Genomic DNA, 18,842 nt, shown 5'->3' with positions numbered 1-18,842 from the left:
GACCTAACACAGCCCAGAGTTCATGGCATGGGGCTTCAGAAACTACACCTCACACTATTCTTTTTTTAAAATAAATTTAGTGTACCCAATTAATTTTTCCAATTAAGGGGCAATTTAGTGTGGCCAATCCACCTACCCTGCACATCTTTGGGTTGTGGGGGCGAAACCCACGCAGACACGGGGAGAATGTGCAAACTCCACACGGACAGTGACCCAGAGCCGGGATCGAACCTGGGACCTCGGCGCCGTGAGGCATCAGGGCTAACCCACTGCACCACCGTGCTGCCCACATCTCACACTGTTGTAATGCACCTTCCCCCATCCCAAATATACATTATATATAGAATCTTTACAGAACATTGCCTTTGGAACTCGTTTGTTTGCAGAATAAGTCCGTTTTCCATAAGATTCCAGTTAGTTTTCCCGCTGTCGCAGATCCTAAAGGTGAACTGATTCATCTGAAGTGTGTGGTAACTCTTCATCGCGATGTGAGCGAGTTTGAGAAACACGACTGGTGAGGTACAAGGCCACGCCATCTCCTTGGAAAATATTTAGATAACGTGACAGCCGGGCATCTTACAGTCAGTCAATATGTTCTTCCTCTATTAGCTTTGCCTGGAAGGAAGGAAATGGAATGGTCATTTATTGACAGTACATATAAACGTACAAAAACATCTGCAAAATAAACTAAAATACAACATAGAACATGCAGTGCAGGAGGCCATTCGGCCCATCGAGTCTGCACCAACCCACTTCAGCCCTCACTTCCACCCTATCCCCGTAGCCCAATAACCCCTCCTAATCTTTTTGGTCACGAAGGGCAATTTATCATGGCCAATCCACCTAACCTGCACATCTTTGGACTGTGGGAGGAAACCGGAGCATCCGGAGGAAACCCACGCACACACGGGGAGGATGTGCAGACTCCGCACAGACAGTGACCCAGCGGGGAATCGAACCTGGGACCTTGGCGCTGTGAAGCCACAGTGCTATCCATTGTGCTACCGTGCTGCCCTAAATATAGTGGAATAACAAAGGGGAAATTAAACTGATGGATTGGTTATGCGATATGATACATTCCACATGATGCCTCTGCCTGGGAAGTCTGCTTGTACCATTGAGGTAAACCTACGGCAATGATCTCTCTCATTAATTAAACTGCCCCTTCCATATCCACACATCAGGGATATCTTTACAAAATCACTATAAGGGCAGCACGGTAGCACAGTGGTTAGCACTGCTGCTTCACAGCGCCAGGGTCCCAAGTTAGTTTCCCGGCTTGGGTCACTGTCTGTGTGGAGTCTGCACGTTCTCCCCGTGTCTGCGTGGGTTTCCTCCGGGGGCTCCGGTTTCCTCCCACAAGTCCCGAAAGACGTGCTATCAGGTAATTTGGACATTCTGAATTCTCCCTCCGTGTATCCGAACAGGCGCCGGAATGTGGTGATTCGGGGCTTTTCACAGTAACTTCATTGCAGTGTTAATGTAAGCCTACTTGTGACACTAATAAAGATTATAATTATTATTATTACAATATCAGGGTGTTTTAATCTAATTTTCGTTACTGGGATTTTTCCATGCAAGTGTGAAATGAAGGAATTATTGAAAGAACCATTCAAAAGGTGCGTCCATTAACTCTGTAGATTTCTGTAATTCCAAGCCATTGTTCCTTCTCCATTAATCACTGTTTCTTCTGTCTTCTCCCCATAACCCCCGATTCCTCTTATTAATCCAGAACCTATCTCTACATACAGATTATAGCTTTACGCAATGCCAGGGAAATGAAGTAACTATTGACAGTATTTTTTTAATGTTGCACTGTGATAGGGAAGTGATTAAGCAAGATGTGCAAATTCAAGAAGGTCTGGAGAAGACCTTGAATGAAAGGAAATGCTACAAAATAATTCACAAGAGATTCATTTAAAATAGATGTAGAATGTGACTATTGGCTGAAATATAAAGTAGGGGCAAGTAACAGAGCCAGGTTTTGTTGGAAAGGTGCAATTAGATGGGGAGTGCAGTTATTAGTGATGTCTGAGGAGGTGGAAAGGAAGTTAGACACTACAGCAGGTCACATTACTCAGACCAATTAGATTGGATGCAAGGTTTGGAAAAAGGGGTGAAATAAGGTCATGGAAACAGTTGTACAGTATTTGTTTTTAATTTAAAGTGCCCAATTCTCTTTTTTTTTCAAATTAAAGGGCAATTTAGCGTGGCAAATCCACCTACCCTGCGCATGTTTGGCTTGTGGGGGTGAGACCCACGCAGACATGGGGAGAATGTGCAAATTCCACACGGACAGTGACCCAGGGCCGCGATCGAACCCGGGTCCTCTGCACCGTGAGGCAGCAGGGCTAACCACTGCGCCGCCCTTTTGAGGACATTTGTACAGCAGAATAAGAAAACCTCAAGAAAAGGTTTTCAAAATGACCAAAAGATGATCAAAGATAATGTCAGCTAATTAATGGTGATTCAGTGCCAAAACCAAGGGGTTTTATATCAGCTCGTTGACTACACTGAAAACATGACTTTGGCATTCATTCATCAAGGAAAAACAGGAATAGATTTTAATGGATTTGCGGTATCGACTCACCCAGCCTCCTTTCTGTGCGACCCAACTGATGCAGTTTTCCTGCAAATACTTTGTTCCAAAACCCATAATTTGAGCCATTGGGTGATTGCCATCAGCTGCAAACCTGGTGGTTGCATGGACAACGAAAGCGATCATCTTCAACTTCCGTTCCGTTTCACTCTCCAGCTCAGAATCCGTTTTTGGCGGCAAAGCTACTTCAAGAACAGAATCCATAACTTGATTAAAAATGGAAAGTGACGGCTTTTCGCCAAGTAGTCTGCTAAAGTTGGGGTCTTGTTTAATCTAGTTCAACAGATGGAAGAAAGGAAATCAAGCAGGCAAAAAAAAATGTTAAATTACAGACAGACATTGAAAACATGAGAATAATTATTCGACTTACCTCGTTTTCTATAATGTCTCCTTCCCTGCTCAAAAGTGAAATAATCTGCTCGATGGTTTTCTGCTCATCTCCTATAAAACAAATTAATTCTTTCTCAGTCAAAAATGACAATATGGAAGGGAACATAGAACATAGAACGATACAGCGCAGTACAGGCCCTTCGGACCTCGATGTTGCACCGACATGGAAAAAAACTAAAGGCCATCTAACCTACACTATGCCCTTATCATCCATATGCTTATCCAATAAATTTTTAAATGCCCTCAATGTTGGCGAGTTCACTACTGTTGCAGGTAGGGCATTCCACGGCCTCACCACTCTTTGCGTAAAAAACCCACCTCTGACGTTTGTCCTATATCTATTACCCCTCAATTTAAGGCTATGTCCCCTCGTGCTAGCCACCTCCATCCGCGGGAGAAGGCTCTCGCTGTCCACCCTATCTAACCCTCTGATCATTTTGTATGCCTCTATTAAGTCACCTCAACCTTCTTCTCTCTAACGAAAACAACCTCAAGTCCATCAGCCTTTCCTCAAAAGATTTTCCCTCCATACCAGGCAACATCCTGGTAAATCTCCTCTGCACCCGTTCCAAGGCTTCCACGTCCTTCCTATAATGAGGCGACCAGAACTGTACGCAATACTCCAAATGCGGCCGTACTAGAGTTTTGTACAACTGCAACATGACCTCATGGCTCCGGAACTCAATCCCTCTACCAATAAAGGCCAACACACCATAGGCCTTCTTCACAACCCTATCAACCTGGGTGGCAACTTTCAGGGATCTATGTACATGGACACCGAGATCCCTCTGCTCATCCACACTACCAAGAATTTTATCATTAGCCAAATATTCCGCATTCCTGTTATTCTTTCCAAAGTGAATCACCTCACACTTCTCCACATTAAACTCCATTTGCCACCTCTCAGCCCAGCTCTGCAGCTTATCTATGTCCCTCTGTAGCCTGCAACATCCTTCCACACTGTCCACAACTCCACCGACTTTAGTGTCGTCTGCAAATTTACTCACCCATCCTTCTGCGCCCTCCTCTAGGTCATTTATAAAAATGACAAACAGCAACGGCCCCAGAACAGATCCTTGTGGTACGCCACTCGTAACTGAACTCCATTCTGAACATTTCCCATCAACTACCACTCTCTGTCTTCTTTCAACTAGCCAATTTCTGATCCACATCTCTAAATCACCCTCAATCCCCAGCCTCCGTTGCTGCCAATATGGGGGGGGGGGGTTAATCGGCAGTAGTAGGGGGAAATCCCGCAGGAGTCCCAAAACAGTATACGCCAGTGGGATTTCCCGCGGTTGTCCCAACCCCAGGGACAATCCTTTTTTTTTTTTAAATAATTTTTATTGGAATTTTTTACAGAAAATATAACAAAAAGTATAGCAAAAAGCAGTAATATGCAACTAACAGCCCCATAACACCCACAATTCCCCCCATACCGTAACATCACATGTATCACATTCCCCCACCCCCCCAAACAAGAGAACTTAACCATAAATTAAAATTAGATAAATCAAATTTAAATAAAATAAGCCAACATAATCAACGTCCCCCCCCCCCCCCCCCCCCCGGGTTGCTGCTGCTACTGTCCCAGTACCCTATCGTTGAGCCAGAAAGTCGAGGAAAGGTTGCCACCGTTTAAAGAACCCTTGCACCGATCCTCTCAGGGCGAATTTAACCTTCTCAAGCTTAATAAAGCCCACCATGTCATTGATCCAGGTCTCCACGCTTGGGGGCCTCGCGTCCTTCCACTGTAGCAAAATCCTTCGCCGGGCTACTAGGGACGCAAAGGCCAGCACACCGGCCTCTTTCGCCTCCTGCACTCCCGGCTCTACCCCAACCCCAAGGATCGCGAGTCCCCATCCTGGCTTGACCCTGGATCCCACCACCCTCGACACCGTCCTCGCCACCCCCTTCCAGAACTCCTCCAATGCCGGGCATGCCCAGAACATATGGGCATGGTTCGCTGGACTCCCCGAGCACCTGACACACCTGTCTTCACCCCCAAAGAACCTACTCATCCTCGTCCCAGTCATGTGGGCCCTATGCAGCACCTTGAATTGGATGAGGCTAAGCCGCGCACACGAGGAGGAAGAATTTACCCTCTCCAGGGCATCAGCCCATGTCCTGTCTTCGATCTGTTCCCCCAGTTCCCCCTCCCACTTCGTTTTCAGCTCCTCTACTGACGCCTCTTCCTTCTCCTGCATAAGCTTGTAGATATCGGATATCTTCCCCTCCCCGACCCAGACCCCCGAGAGCACCCTGTCACTCACCCCCTTCGCGGGGAGCCCCAGGGACAATCCTAATGGTCAACCCCGCACCACTTGAATATATTTAAATCTAATTATTGAGCCTTAATGGAAGTCTTCCCCGCTGTGGTAATACCACTGTATATGTGTGTGCCTCTATTAGGGGATGTACAATAGTACCTGCTATTACAGGTTTGCCGGTAAGCCCCTGCATAGTTTGTCGGTAAGCCATTGCCGGCTAGCTCCGCCCACAGGGAGCAGTATAAATATCCATGAGGTCTCCTGAGCTGCCATTTTACAGCTCCACTTGAGGGAATAACATCTCACGGTAATAAAGCCTCTTTTGTACCGTTTCGTGTTTCTTGTGCAATTGTTAGCGCATCATCCCCCCCCCCCCCCCCCTCCCCCGGTTAAGATTATCCATTCACATCAGCGTACCAGGAATCAGGACAGGTCGCCAATGACGAGCACCTGCCAACCAGAACCCTCTGGAGGCGCACAGGTGAGTACATCCCCAGGGGGAGGGGCTCCTGAAAAGAGGGTCATGCCCGGGCATGGCCCCTGACACTTCCATGGAGGAGAGATTTGTTTTTAATATTTTAAGCACCAAGTCGCTGGTGGGGCAGCTCAAATCGGAGCCCGCCTCACTGGTGTGACATTGTGGGGGCCGCTCCTCAACTGTTTTTTTCCCCCCCCAATAATTCCCTCATAATGCAGTGGAGGAAAGCACCCTTGGGGCCGGCCTTCCACATAGTTTTTCCTGCCCGCAGTCAGCACCACTGTGGTGAATGTATTCACCTAATGCATGAGCTGCCTGTATAATGATGACCTATTGTGACCTATGACCCGGAAGTGATGATACGGGCTACTTCCAGGTAATGTACTGTAACCCCGGTGGGCTCCGCCTCTGGCTCCGCCCTCACCGGGGCCATATATAGACCGGCCACCTGTGTGTGGCCCTCATCTGTACAGCCGACTCTGGCTAGGCAAGTTCATGGTTAATAAAGCCTAATGTTCACTCACTCTCACGGTCTCTCAGTGAATTGACAGTATCACAACCACCCAATACTTTTGAAAGATCTTTATTCGTGCCAACTACTTACCAACATCAACTTCCAAACTACAAGAACGAATCATCCTGAAGTTCTTGGGGTTCATAATTTTCTGCAGCATATCAACAACTTCATTAACTGAAGGCTCGGAATCTGAAATAGGAGTTACAAGTTCAAGTGCCAAAATCAGATTTTTTTTACGAAGAATAGAAATAATCTTATTTTTTATATGGCGTTGCATCATTTCTTTCAGAAATGGCCTAACACTTCACACAGAATGGGGTCCAAAGATGCGCAAGTTAGATGGATTGGCCGCGCTAGATTGCCCCTTCATGTCCAATGATGTGCGGATTGGGTGGGGTTACAGGGCTAGGGTGGGGGTACACTGGGGTTGGGTGCTCTTTCAGAGGGTCGATGCAGACTCAGTGGGCCGAATGGCCTCCTTCTGCACTGTAGGGGTTCTATGAATGAATTATATAGAAATGTAGTTCCTGTTCTCTTATTACAGGTGAATGGCAGCCATTTTGTGCATACACAGAATTCAAACCTCCCATGGTCCCAATGGTGGGGGAGTCCAGAACTAGGGGTCACAGTTTGAAGATAAGGGGTAAACCTTTTCGGACTGAGGTGAGGAGAAATTTCTTCACCCAGAGAGTGGTGAATCTGTGGAATTCACCAGCACAGAAAGTAGTTCAGCCAAAACGCTGTATGGTTTCAAAAAGGAATTAAATATTGCAGAGGGCGCCAGAGCGGCGACGCTGATTGGCTGTTGCGGGGAGTGAATTATGGGAAGCTGCTGTCGGGTGAGTTTCTGGAACTAATATATTTCAGGCAGTGGCTAAACTCGAGACACTACACAGGTAGTGTCTCCCACCCATCCTCCTCCTCTAACCAAAAAAAAAGAGACTGTGTGGTGAGTTGGTGAGGTAAGCTTTTCTTTCCTTTTTCTCTCTCCATCCTTCCACCACCTCTAACCTGCGGGGAGTGTGAAAATCAGGTAAGCTTTCTTTTTTCTCTGTAATTGTCAAGTGGATAAATGGAAGGGATGGCAGGGAGGGCAGTGCAATGTTCCTCCTGCAGGATGTTCGAGGTGAGGGACACCGTCAGTGGCCCAGCTGAGTTCACCTGCGGGAAGTGCACCATCTCCAGCTCCTCAAAGACCGTGTTAGGGAACTGGAGCTGGAGCTGGATGAACTGGGATCATTCGGGAGGTAGAGTCGGTTATAGATAGAAGTTACATCGGTACCAAGGACATAGGTAAGAAAAGGGATGGGATGTAAAACAGGAATTCAGGGAGCTAGGATGGAAGCTGAGAGGCAGGACAGACCGTTTTGTCATCTCTGGTTTGCTGCCAGTGCCACGTGCTAGCAAGGTGAGGAACAGGGAGAGAGTGCAGATAAACACGTGGCTACAGGGATGGTGTAGGAGGGAGGGTTTCAGTTACTTGGATAATTGGAGCACTTTCTGGGGAAGGTGGGACCTGTACAAACAGGACGGGTTACACCTGAACCAGAGGGGCACCAATATCCAGGGAGGGAAATTTGCTACAGCTCTTCGGGGGGGGGTTAAACTAATTTGGCAGGGGGATGGGAAACTGGTTTGTAATCCATGAGATAGCATTGCTGGAGTTCAGGAAGTTGAAGATAGTGCTGTACGGAGGAAGATACTAAGGTCACAAGAGTGGACCCGCAGGCATGAAGATGGTTTGAAGTGTGTCTACTTCAATGCGAGGAATATAAAAAATAAGGTTGGTGAGCTTGAAGCATGGATTGGTACCTGGGACTATGATGTTGTGGCCATTACGGAGACGTGGATAGAACAGGGGCAGGAATGGTTGTTGGAGATTCCGGGGTTTAGATGTTTCAGTAAGATTAGGGAAGGCGGTAAAAGAGGTGGAGGAGTAGCATTGTTAATCAAGGATAGTATAATGGCTGCAGAAAGGCAGTTTGAGGAGGATCTGTCTACTGAGGTAATGTGGCTGAAGTTAGAAATAGGAAAGGAGTGGTCACTTTATTAGGAGTTTTCTATAGGCCCCCAAACAGTAACAGAGATGTGGAGGAAAAGATTGCAATGCAGATTTTGGATAGGTGCGGTAGTCACAGGTAGTTGTCATGGGTGACTTTAACTTTCCAAATATTGATTGGAACCACTATAATTCAAATAGTTTGGATGGGGCTGTTTTTATCCAGTGTGTGCAGGAGCGTTTCCTCACACAATATGTGGATAGACCGACAAGAGGCGGGGCCACATTGGATTTGGTACTGGGTAATGAACCGGGCCAAGTGTTAGATTTGGTTGTGTGAGAGCACTTTGGAGATAATGACCACAATTCGATGACTTTCACTATTGTAATGGACAGGGATAGGAACGTACGGCAGGGCAAGGTTTATAACTGGGGGAAGGGTAATTGCGATGCGATTAGGCAAGAATTGGGGAGCATAAGATGGAAACAGAAACTGTCAGGGATAGACACAATCGAGATGTGGAGCTTGTTCAAGGAGCAAATACTGCGTGTCCTTGATATGTATGTCCCTGTCAGGCAGGGAGGAAATGGTCGAGTGAGGGAACCATGGTTTAAAAAAAGAGGTTGAATGTCTTGTCAAGAGGGGGTTATGAAAGGATGAGAAAACAAGGTTCAGCTAGAGCACTTGAGGGTTACAGGATAGCTAGAAAGGAGCTCCAGAAAGGGCTTAGGAGAGCTAGGAGGAGGCATGAGAAGTCCTTGGCGGGTCGGATCAAGGAAAACCCCAAGGCTTTTTACACTTGAGGAATAAAAGAATGATCAAGGTGAGGTTAGGGCCGGTCAAGGACAGTAGTGGAAACCTGCGCATGGCGTCTGAAGATATAGGAGGCCCTAAATGAATACTCTCCTTCAGTTTTCACAAAGGAGAAGGGCCATGTTGCTGAGGAGGATAGTGCGATACAGGCTGGTAGGCTGGAGGAGGTAGATATTCGGAAGGAAGATGTGCCAGAAATTTTGAGAAGCCTGAGGATACACAAGTCCCTTGGGCCTGATGGGATATATCCTAGGATTCTTTGGGAGGCGAGGGATGAGATTGCAGAGCCTTTGGCTTTGATCTTTATGTCCTCACTGTCTACAGGAATAGTTCCAGAAGACTGGAGAGAGGCGAATGTTGTCCCCTTGTTCAAGTAAGGGAATAGGTATAACCCTGGGAATTATAGGCCGGTTAGTCTCACTTCGGTCATAGGTAAATTATTGGAAAGGATCCTGAGGGATGGGATTTATGATCATTTGGATACAGCTTAATCCAGGATAGTCAGCACGGATTTCTGAGGGGTAAGTCTTGCCTCACATGTTTGATTGTATTCTTTGAGGAGGTAATGAAGTACATAGATGAAGGATCTAGTTTGGTGGGGAGAGTGAAAGCGGATCTGGCAAGGTGGGATGGTCTCCCTCTGTCACTAGCGGGTTGGGTACAGGCGGTTAAAATGAACGTGCTGCCACGATTTGTGTTTATTTTTCAATGCCTGCCGATTTTCCTGCCAAAGGCTTTTTTCAGAGAGATTGAGGGAAGGATTATGTCGTTCATATGGGGAGGGATGGTGGCCAGAGTGAGGAAGGTGCTGCTACAGAGGGGAAGGCAGACAGGGGGTTTGGGTCTTCCGAACCTGATGTATTACTACTGGGCAGCGGATGTGGAGAAGGTGCAGAGCTGGGTCAGAGGGGTTGATTCCCAGTGGGTCAGAATGGAGGAGAGTTTGTGCAGGGGGTCGGGATTGAAAGCACTAGCAACAGCGCCGCTCCCGATAGCTCCGGGGAAATACTCAGGGAGTCCGGCAACAATAGCTTCATTGAGAATTTGGAGGCAGTTTCGCCGACATTTCAGGTTGGGGGCAGGGTTAAGCGAAATGCCGATTCGGGGGGAACCACAGATTTGAGCCAGGGAGGTGGGATGGAAATTTTCGGAAATGGGAGGAGAAGGGGATTAAGACGCTAAAAGATTTGTTTCTTAGGGATCGACTTGCAGGATTGAAGGAGCTGGAAGCAAAGTATGGGCTGGAGCAGGGAGAAGTGTTTAGATATATGCATAGAACATTACAGCGCAGTACAGGCCCTTCGGCCCACGATGTTGCACCGTCCTGTGAAACCCTTCTAAAATCCCTCTACACTATTCCCTTATCGTCCATATGCCTATCCAATGACCATTTGAATGCGTTTAGTGTTGGCGAGTCCACTACTGTTGCAGGCAGGGCATTCCATGCCCTTACTACTCTCTGAGTAAAGAACCTACCTCTGACATCTGTCCTATATCTATCTCCCCTCAATTTAAAGCTATGTCCCCTCGTGCTGGACATCACCATCCGAGGAAAAAGGCTCTCGATGTCCACCCTATCTAATCCTCTGATCATCTTGTATGCCTCAATTAAGTCCCCTCTTAACCTTCTTCTCTCTAACGAAAACAGCCTCAAGTCCTTCAGCCTTTCCTCATATGATCTTCCCTCCATACCAGGCAACATCCTGGTAAATCTCCTCTGCACCCTTTCCAATGCTTCCACATCCTTCCTATAATGTGGCGACCAGAACTGCACACAATACTCCAAATGCGGCCGCACCAGAGTTTTGTACAACTGCAACATGACCTCATGGCTCCGAAACTCAATTCCTCTACCAATAAAAGCTAACACACCGTACGCCTTCTTAACAACCCTCTCAACCTGGGTGGCAACTTTCAGGGATCTATGGACATGGACACCGAGATCTCTCTGCTCATCCACACTACCAAGAATCTTACCATTAGCCCAGTACTCTGCCTTTCTGTTATACCTTCCAAAATGAATCACCTCACACTTTTCTGCATTAAACTCCATTTGCCACCTGTCAGCCCAGCTCTGCAGCTTATCTATGTCCCTCTGTACCTTGTAACATCCTTCTGCACTGTCCACAACTCCACCGACTTTAGTGTCATCTGCAAATTTACTCACCCATCCTTCTACGCCCTCCTCCAGGTCATTTATAAAAATGACAAACAGCAACGGCCCCAAAACAGATCCTTGTGGCACACCACTAGTAACTGGACGCCAGTCAGAGCATTTCCCATCAACCACCACTCTTTGTTTTCCATCAGCTAGCTAATTTCTGATCCAAACTGCTAAATCACCCTGAATCCCATGCCTCTGTATTTTCTGCAATAGCCTACCGTGGGGAACCTTATCAAACGCTTTACTGAAATTCATATGCACCACATCAACAGCTTTACCCTCATCCACCTGTTTGGATGAGCTGATTCTTTGAAGGAGTAGATGTGTGTGAATGTTGCGGGGGGGGGGGGGGGGGGGGGGGGGGGGGGACACGTTAATCACGTTCATATGCAGGTTCGAGATTATGCCAGAAAGGAGATACAGAGCTTCCCGGAGGAACTGGCCTCCACATTGCTGGAGGAGGTGCTGACGACAGGGGGACTGGAGAAGGGGCAGTGTCGGCGGTTTACGGAGCTATTTTGGAAGAGGAGAAGGCACCAGTGGAGGGGATCAAAGCAAAGTGGGAGGAAGAGTTGAGAGAGGATATGGAGGAGGGGGTCTGGTGTAAGATGCTCCGCAGAGTGAATGCCTCCACCTCGTGCGCGAGGTAGGGGCTGATACAGCTGAAGGTGGTAAACAGAGCACACCTCATAAGGGCAAGGATGAGCCGATTCTTTGAAGGAGTAGAAGATGTGTGTGAATGTTGCAGGGGGGGGGGGGGGGGGAAACACGTTAATCACGTTCATATGTTTTCCTGTCCAAAGCTGGAGGATTACTGGAAGGAGATTTTTAAGGTAATTTCTAAAGTGGTGCACATGAAACTGGACCCGGGCCCCCGGGAGGCCATATTCGGGGTGTCAGACCGGCCACGGTTGGAAACGGGTGCAGAGGCAGATGTTGTAGCCTTCGCCTCGTTGATCGCCCGAAGGCGGATCCTGCTGGGATGGAGAGCGGCCTCTCCACCCTGTGCCCTGGCGTGGCGAGGGGACCTGTTGGAATACTTGACCCTTGAGAAGGTGAAGTTTGAACTGAGGGGAAGGATGGAGGGGTTCTACAATTCATGGGCATTATTCATTATGCACTTTCAAGAACTGGATAACATCGAACATTAGTTGGGGGGGTGGGTTTTAATGGGGGGCTATGGCTGATTCCGGATTCCGTCAGTTGTTTATGTGAACATGCGGGCGAATGTTTGGGGTTTGGTGGGAGGATGGGATCGTTGTTATTGATATGGGGATTGATAAATGAGTTACTGATTATTGTTTATTGTTGGTGGGTGTAAATTTGAGAGAAAATGCGAAAAAGGAGAATAAAGAAATATTTTTTTAAAATAAATAAATAAAAGTACATAGATGAAGGTAGAGCAGTTGATATCGTATACGTGGATTTTAGTAAGGAGTTTCATAGAGTGCCCCATGGTCGGCTCATGCAGAAAGTAAGGAGGCGTGGCATAGAGGGAAATTTGGCCGATTGGATCAGTAACTGGCTATCACATAGAAGACAGAGGGTGGTGGGAGATGGTAAATTTTCATCCTGGAGCCCAGTCACCAGCGGTGTACCACAGGGATCAGTGCTGGGTCCTCTGCTATTTGTGATTTTTATCAATGACTTGGATGATGGAGTTGAAGGTTGGGTTAGTAAATTTGCTGATGACACCAGGATTGGTGGAGTAGTGGATGAGGTGGAGGGCTGTTGTCGGCTGCAAAGAGACATTGATAGGATGCAGAGTTGGGCTGAAAAGTGGCAGATGGAGTTTAACCCTGATAAGTGTGAGGTGATTCATTTTGGTAGAACAAATTTGAATGCGGATTACAGGGTCAACGGCAGGGTTTTGAAGAATGTGGAGGAGCAGAGAGATCTCGGAGTTCATGTCCATAGATCTCCGAACGTTGCCACCCAAGTGGATAGAGCTGTGAAGAAAGCCTATAGTGTGTTAGCATTCATTAACGGGGGATTGAGTTAAGAGCCGTGAGGTTATGCTGCAACTATACAAGACCTTGGTTAGACCACATTTGGAGTATTGTGTGCAGTTCTGGTGACCTCATTATAGGAAGGATGTGGAAGCATTGGAAAGGGTGCAAAGGAGATTTACCAGGATGCTGCCTGGATTGGAGGGTAGGTCTTATGAGGAAAGGCTGAGGGAGGCTTTTCTCATTGGAGCGAAGGAGGATGAGAGGTGACTTAATTGAGGTGTATAAGATGATGAGGGGGATAGATAGAGTGGATGTTCAGCTACTTTTTCCTCGGGTGGATGTAGCTGTTACAAGGGGGCATAACTATAAGGTTCATGGTGGAAGATATAGGAGGGATGTCAGAGGTAGGTTCCTTACTCAGAGAGTGGTTGGGAACGCACTCCCAGCTATGATAGTGGAGTCGGACACTTTAGGAACTTTCAAGCGGTTATTGGATAGGCATATAGAGTACACTAGAATGATTGGGAGTAGGTTGATCTTAGTTTCAGACTAGTTCAGCACAACATTGTGGGCCGAAGGGCCTGTACTGTGCTGTACAGTTCTATTTTCTCGGAGCTAAAGGGATCAAGGGATATGTGGGAAGGCGGGATCAGGGTATTGAATTTAATGATCATAATGGATGGTGGAGCATGCTTGAAGGGCCGAATGGCCTCCTCCTGCTTCTAGTTTCTATGTTTACTAAAATTTATCCTTCTCTATTTCATTTTCTGCTAGTCTAGCAGGCCATATACAACCAGTCTAATTACATCCCAAAGATCCTGTATCATGGCACAGATTTTAAAATGTTGTTTGTGTTGCCAATAATTGCCACTTGGCTGCATTCAGCGGCCATTGCGTGCCACGAGGTGAGGAATGGGGGAAATAAATTTGACACGGCTATTGGCAAAACACAGGAAAGAAACATTCCTGGTTGTGGAACTGCAGGTCAGAACCCCAATCTCTGGTGAAGAACCACATTCCTTTCTCGTGCCAAGATGTGCTTTAGGACTTGCAACACAGTTCAAAACGTTCTTTTGATGTGTCCAGAGATGGTCTGTTTGTACCTGCGTGCGGTACAGCTGGCCAGGTTTGATGATCTAAAACTAGACAGGGTGGATAGCAAGAAGCTTCCTGTGCTGTAATTTTTCTTTGTTCTTTATTAATCTGAAAAGACAGTTGAATGTGATAATTTTTAAATTTTTGTAATGTCCTCAAAAAAGAAAATCAAGGCATTGCTGAAAAAAGGGACTTGAAGTTGAAGGAATTAGATATCGCTCTTGGGGTTAAAGGGATCAAGGGATATGTGGGAAGGCGGGATCAGGGAATTTAACTGATGATCATAATGAATGGCGGAGCAGGCTTGAAGGGCTGAATGGCCTCCTCCTGCTTCTATTTTCTGTCACGCTCTCACATGACAGTTCACAGGAACACTGGTGACAGAGGGAGAATCACAATTCGTGCTGCACAAGAAGGGTGGAAATAGGTGGAACAACTTGCTTTTAGTTTAGTTGTACAGATGTAGGAGCCTGGAGGTTGGTTATGAAAAGGCTGGGCAGCACGGTGGCGCAGTGGTTAGCATTGATGCCTATGGCGCTGAGGACCCGGGTTCGAATCCCGGCCCTGGGTCACTGTCCGTGTGGAGATTCCACATTCTCCCCGTGTCTGCGTGGGTTTCACCCCCACAACCCAAAGATGTGCAGGTTAGGTGGATTGGCCATGCTAAATTGCCCCTTAATTGGAAGAAAAAAAGAATTGTGTACTCTAAATTTATTTTTAAAAAGGTTATGAAAAAGCTACTTTGCAGCAGGAAGGGCCCAGGCTCAACCTGGGTCTTTCCTCCTCGACAGCCCCCAGTAGGTACAGTCATATTCAACAGCATTCTGGAAAGAGAGCCCTGGCCAGTTTTCTCCTCACTAACTCCCAAGAATGTTTCGCCAAATATTACTGCTCCAGGGTAAGGTTCACTAACTCAGCATGGAGTTTCTGTAACTCACTGTGGTGGATAGTCAGTCTGATCGTGACAAGCAATCCTATATAGGAGAAGAAAATATCTTTCCTACTCTGAACATATTTATAGTATCTACATTGAATGCTTCCGATTGACATACAGCACGGTCGAATACAGGGGATTGCTCCTTTATTTCGTCCTGTCAATATGCTTAAATCTGTTTGAGCCTCAAAATGTGATATTCCTAATTTATTGCCAATAAATTGATATATTTTTTTTAAGTTAGAGTGTCCAATTATTTTTTCCAATTAAGGGGCAATTTAGCGCGGCCAATCCACCTACCCTGCACATCATTGGGTTGTGGGGGTGAAACCCACGCAGGCAGGGGGAGAATGTGCAACATTGCCAAAATATAATGACAGCTTTGAGCTGACATATAATTAAAATTAGATAGAGACTGCCTTCATTTACCACACGTAAGGTTACTGCACTTCATCCCAGTAACTAAGCCAAATAGATCAGAAATATTCTAATTGGGGCAGCATGGTGGCGCAGTGGGTTAGCACTGCTGCCTCACGGCTCTGAGGTCCCAGGTTCGATCCCGGCTCTGGGTCAGTGTCCGTGAGGAGTTTGCACATTCTCCCCACGTCTGCGTGGGTTTCACCCCCACAAACCAAAAATGTGCAGGGTAGGTGGATTGGCCACGCTAAATTGCCCCTTAATTGGGAAAAAAGGAATTGGATACTCTAAATTTATATTTACAAAATATTCTAATTGTAAAATGCATTGCGTAAGCTAATCTCAGCAGACAGAGATGTGTTATCCTTGGCCAAGGCGGGGCGGGGCGGGGGGGGGGGGGGGGGGGGGGGGTGAGTAACGATAATGCTCTGTGTGCTTGGCTGTATTGATGTTCCACATGCTCAACTTGGGTTCAAAGGATTATGTTTACCTGCCTCTCTCTTCCTGAAAAACAAAAGGAATGATTTGGTATCATGAATCAAAATGCTTACCACATTGTGCTTCTGGAACAGCAATTATATTTGAAGATTTGCAAATATTATCCTGTTCATCCATTCCTCCAAAAGGAGTATTGGATTTTTCGGATTCTCCTCGGAAACATGGAATCCTGCTCCATATAGATTTCCTTTTGCCTTTGGATTTGCGAGCATGGCTTTTCTTTTTTCCATCAGATTGGGTTTTGTCCGTTTGCCTTAGTTTAACTTTTATTTGTTGGTTTGGGCCAACATGGTATTCTGCACCCACACCACTCTCTCGTAGCGTAGCCTTGTCTGCTTTCCCTGTGTCAGCTTTGGCTGCTTTATCTTTGGGCCAAGTCCTTTTCGCATAGGCCATTAGTATTCTATACTCAAAGCTGCTGTCATCAGTGGAGCTGGGGTCCATCAGGGAATTCACCTCTCCTGCATCAGATGGACCCATATTTTACCTAAAAAAAAAAATTCAAGTTGATTAAATATAAATACAAGCATGTACAGATAGAAAGTAATTGGGAGTTATAATTATTTAACCTGTCACAACAGATAGAAAGTAATTGGGAGTTATAATTATTTAACCTGTCACAACAGATAGAAAGTAATTGGGAGTTATAATTATTTAACCTGTCACAACAGAACACCGTCAATTAATCCCGATAACCTCCTCAAGTCCATCCGACTCGAGTGATTCTGGTTTATCACTATAAATGCATCACGGTAGCATTGTGGATAGCACAATCGCTTCACAGCTCCAGGGTCCCGGGTTCGATTCCGGCTTGGGTCACTGTCCGTGCGGAGTCTGCACATCCTCCCCATGTGTGAGTGGGTCTCCTCCGGGTGCTCCGGTTTCCTCCCACAGCCCAAAGATGTGCAGGTTAGGTGGATTGGCCATGATAAATTGCCCTTAGTGTCCAAAATTGCCCTTAGTGTTGGGTGGGGTTATGGGGTTACTGGGTTATGGGGATAGGGTGGAAGTGTTACCCTTGGGTAGGGTGCTCTTTCCAGGAGCCGGTGCAGACTCGATGGGCCAAATGGCCTCCTTCTGCACTGTAAATTCTATATTAGTTTACGGAAATGAATAGAACTACAAAAGTATCAGAGAGACTTCAAATGTTATTTTAGTGGCCTTGATGACCAGTATATACACACACACACAGTGTGTACGTGTGCACGAGAGCATGTGTGTGTACAGGTCCCGTGTCCTTTATTCATAAATTCCAAAAGCTAACAAAAACCCTCCTGTTTTTAAGCCCCATTGACCTTCAGCACAGGAATTCTGGTTTATTTGTCTGCACTGTTTACCTCGAGACTTTTGTGGTGAAATGTCAACAAGAAACTTTATTATTCAGCGATACATCTTTATTCTTCCAGCCATTTTGATTTCTTTAGTCAATAACGAAGCGAGGCTTGTCAGTCAATATGCCGCAGAAGGCTGTGGAGGCCAAATCACTGAATATCTTTAAGACAAGAGATAGATAGGTTATTGATTAATAAGGGGATCAGGGGTTATGGGGAAAAGGTAGGAGAATGGGGATGAGAAAAATCAAATAAATTTTTTTTAGAAAATATTTTATTGAGGCATTTATAATTTTAACATTTTAATACTGTAAACAACAGAGCGGTCCGAATAGGACAACTTTGGACTATTTTTGACTGCACCGGGGGACGAGACAGGGATGCCCCCTCTCCCCACTGTTGTTTGCGCTGGCTATAGAGTCATTGGCAATCGCTCTGAGTGCCTCAAGGGGCTGGAGGGGACTGGCCCGGGGAGGTGGGGGGAGCACAGGGTTTCGCTCTATGCGGCTGATCTGCTTCTGTACGTTTCGAACCCAGTAGAGGGGATGGAAGAAATCATGAAGATTCTTGGGGAATTCGGCTGGTTTTCGGGGTATAGGCTAAATATGGAAAAGAGTGAGATATGTGTGGTTCAGGTGAGGGGACAGGAGGGGCAATTGGGAGAGGGGCCGTTTAGGTCAGTAGGGGGTAGTTTTATGTACCTGGGCATCCAAGTGGCGCAGGAATGGGACCGGCTGCATAAATGGAATCTGACCCGGCTAGTGGACCAAATGAAGGACGATTTTCGGAGATGGGACGCACTTCCGTTGTCTCTGGCCGGGAGGGTGCAAACGGTGAAAATGACGTGCCTCCCAAGATTCCTATTTGTATTTCAGTGTCTCCCCATCTTTATTCCGCGGTCCTTTTTTAAGCGGGTCAACAGGGTGATCACGGGCTTTGTCTGGGTGGGAAAGACCCTGCGGGTAAGGAAGGTAATGCTTGAGCGGAGTTGGGGTGAGGGCGGGCTGGCGCTGCCAAATTTTAGCAACTATTACTGGGCAGCTAATATAGCCATGATCAGGAAGTGGGTGGTGGGGGAGGGATCGGCATGGGTGCGTATGGAGACGGCTTCTTGTAAGGGCACCAGTCTGGGGGCATTGGTAACTGCGCCTCTGCCGCTCACGCCAGCGCGGTACTCCCCGTGGTGGTGGCGGCCCTGAGAGTTTGCGGCCAGTGGAGGCAGCATGCGGGAGCAGTGGGAGCATCGGTCTGGGCCCCAATTTGTGATAATCACCGGTTTGTCCCAGGGAGTATGGATGGGGGGATCCGGTTATGGCGGAGAGCGGGGATTGAGAGGATGGGGATATGTTTATAGAGGGGAGCTTTCCGAGTATGAGGGCGCTGG

At 47.0% G+C, this 18,842-nt stretch overlaps 1 protein-coding gene across 5 annotated transcripts in view; it reads right to left on the bottom strand.

Moving 5' to 3' along the window:
* Positions 1 to 217: 217 nt before the first annotated feature.
* Positions 218 to 18,842, bottom strand: part of LOC119955231 — a 53,881-nt gene continuing 35,256 nt past the window's right edge. For 2 of the 5 annotated variants that reach the window (XM_038781256.1, XM_038781253.1), the window contains exons 2-7: positions 17,465 to 17,619; positions 16,181 to 16,614; positions 6,342 to 6,443; positions 2,970 to 3,040; positions 2,591 to 2,872; positions 218 to 615 (exon numbers count right to left, since the gene is read on the bottom strand). In XM_038781256.1, coding sequence (XP_038637184.1) covers positions 583 to 615; positions 2,591 to 2,872; positions 2,970 to 3,040; positions 6,342 to 6,443; positions 16,181 to 16,607 — 915 coding nt within the window. In that variant the 5' untranslated portion in view covers positions 16,608 to 16,614; positions 17,465 to 17,619 and the 3' untranslated portion in view covers positions 218 to 582. Of the gene's footprint in view, positions 616 to 2,590; positions 2,873 to 2,969; positions 3,041 to 6,341; positions 6,444 to 16,180; positions 16,615 to 17,462; positions 17,620 to 18,842 lie in introns of all 5 variants that reach the window. The other 3 variants (XM_038781254.1, XM_038781258.1, XM_038781257.1) reach the window with 3 other exon arrangements.

This window comes from Scyliorhinus canicula, chromosome 20, assembly GCF_902713615.1.
Source record: "Scyliorhinus canicula chromosome 20, sScyCan1.1, whole genome shotgun sequence".
Taxonomy (NCBI): domain Eukaryota; kingdom Metazoa; phylum Chordata; class Chondrichthyes; order Carcharhiniformes; family Scyliorhinidae; genus Scyliorhinus; species Scyliorhinus canicula.
Note: the sequence above shows the minus strand (reverse complement) of the source record. Positions and strands in the feature narration are given on the sequence as shown.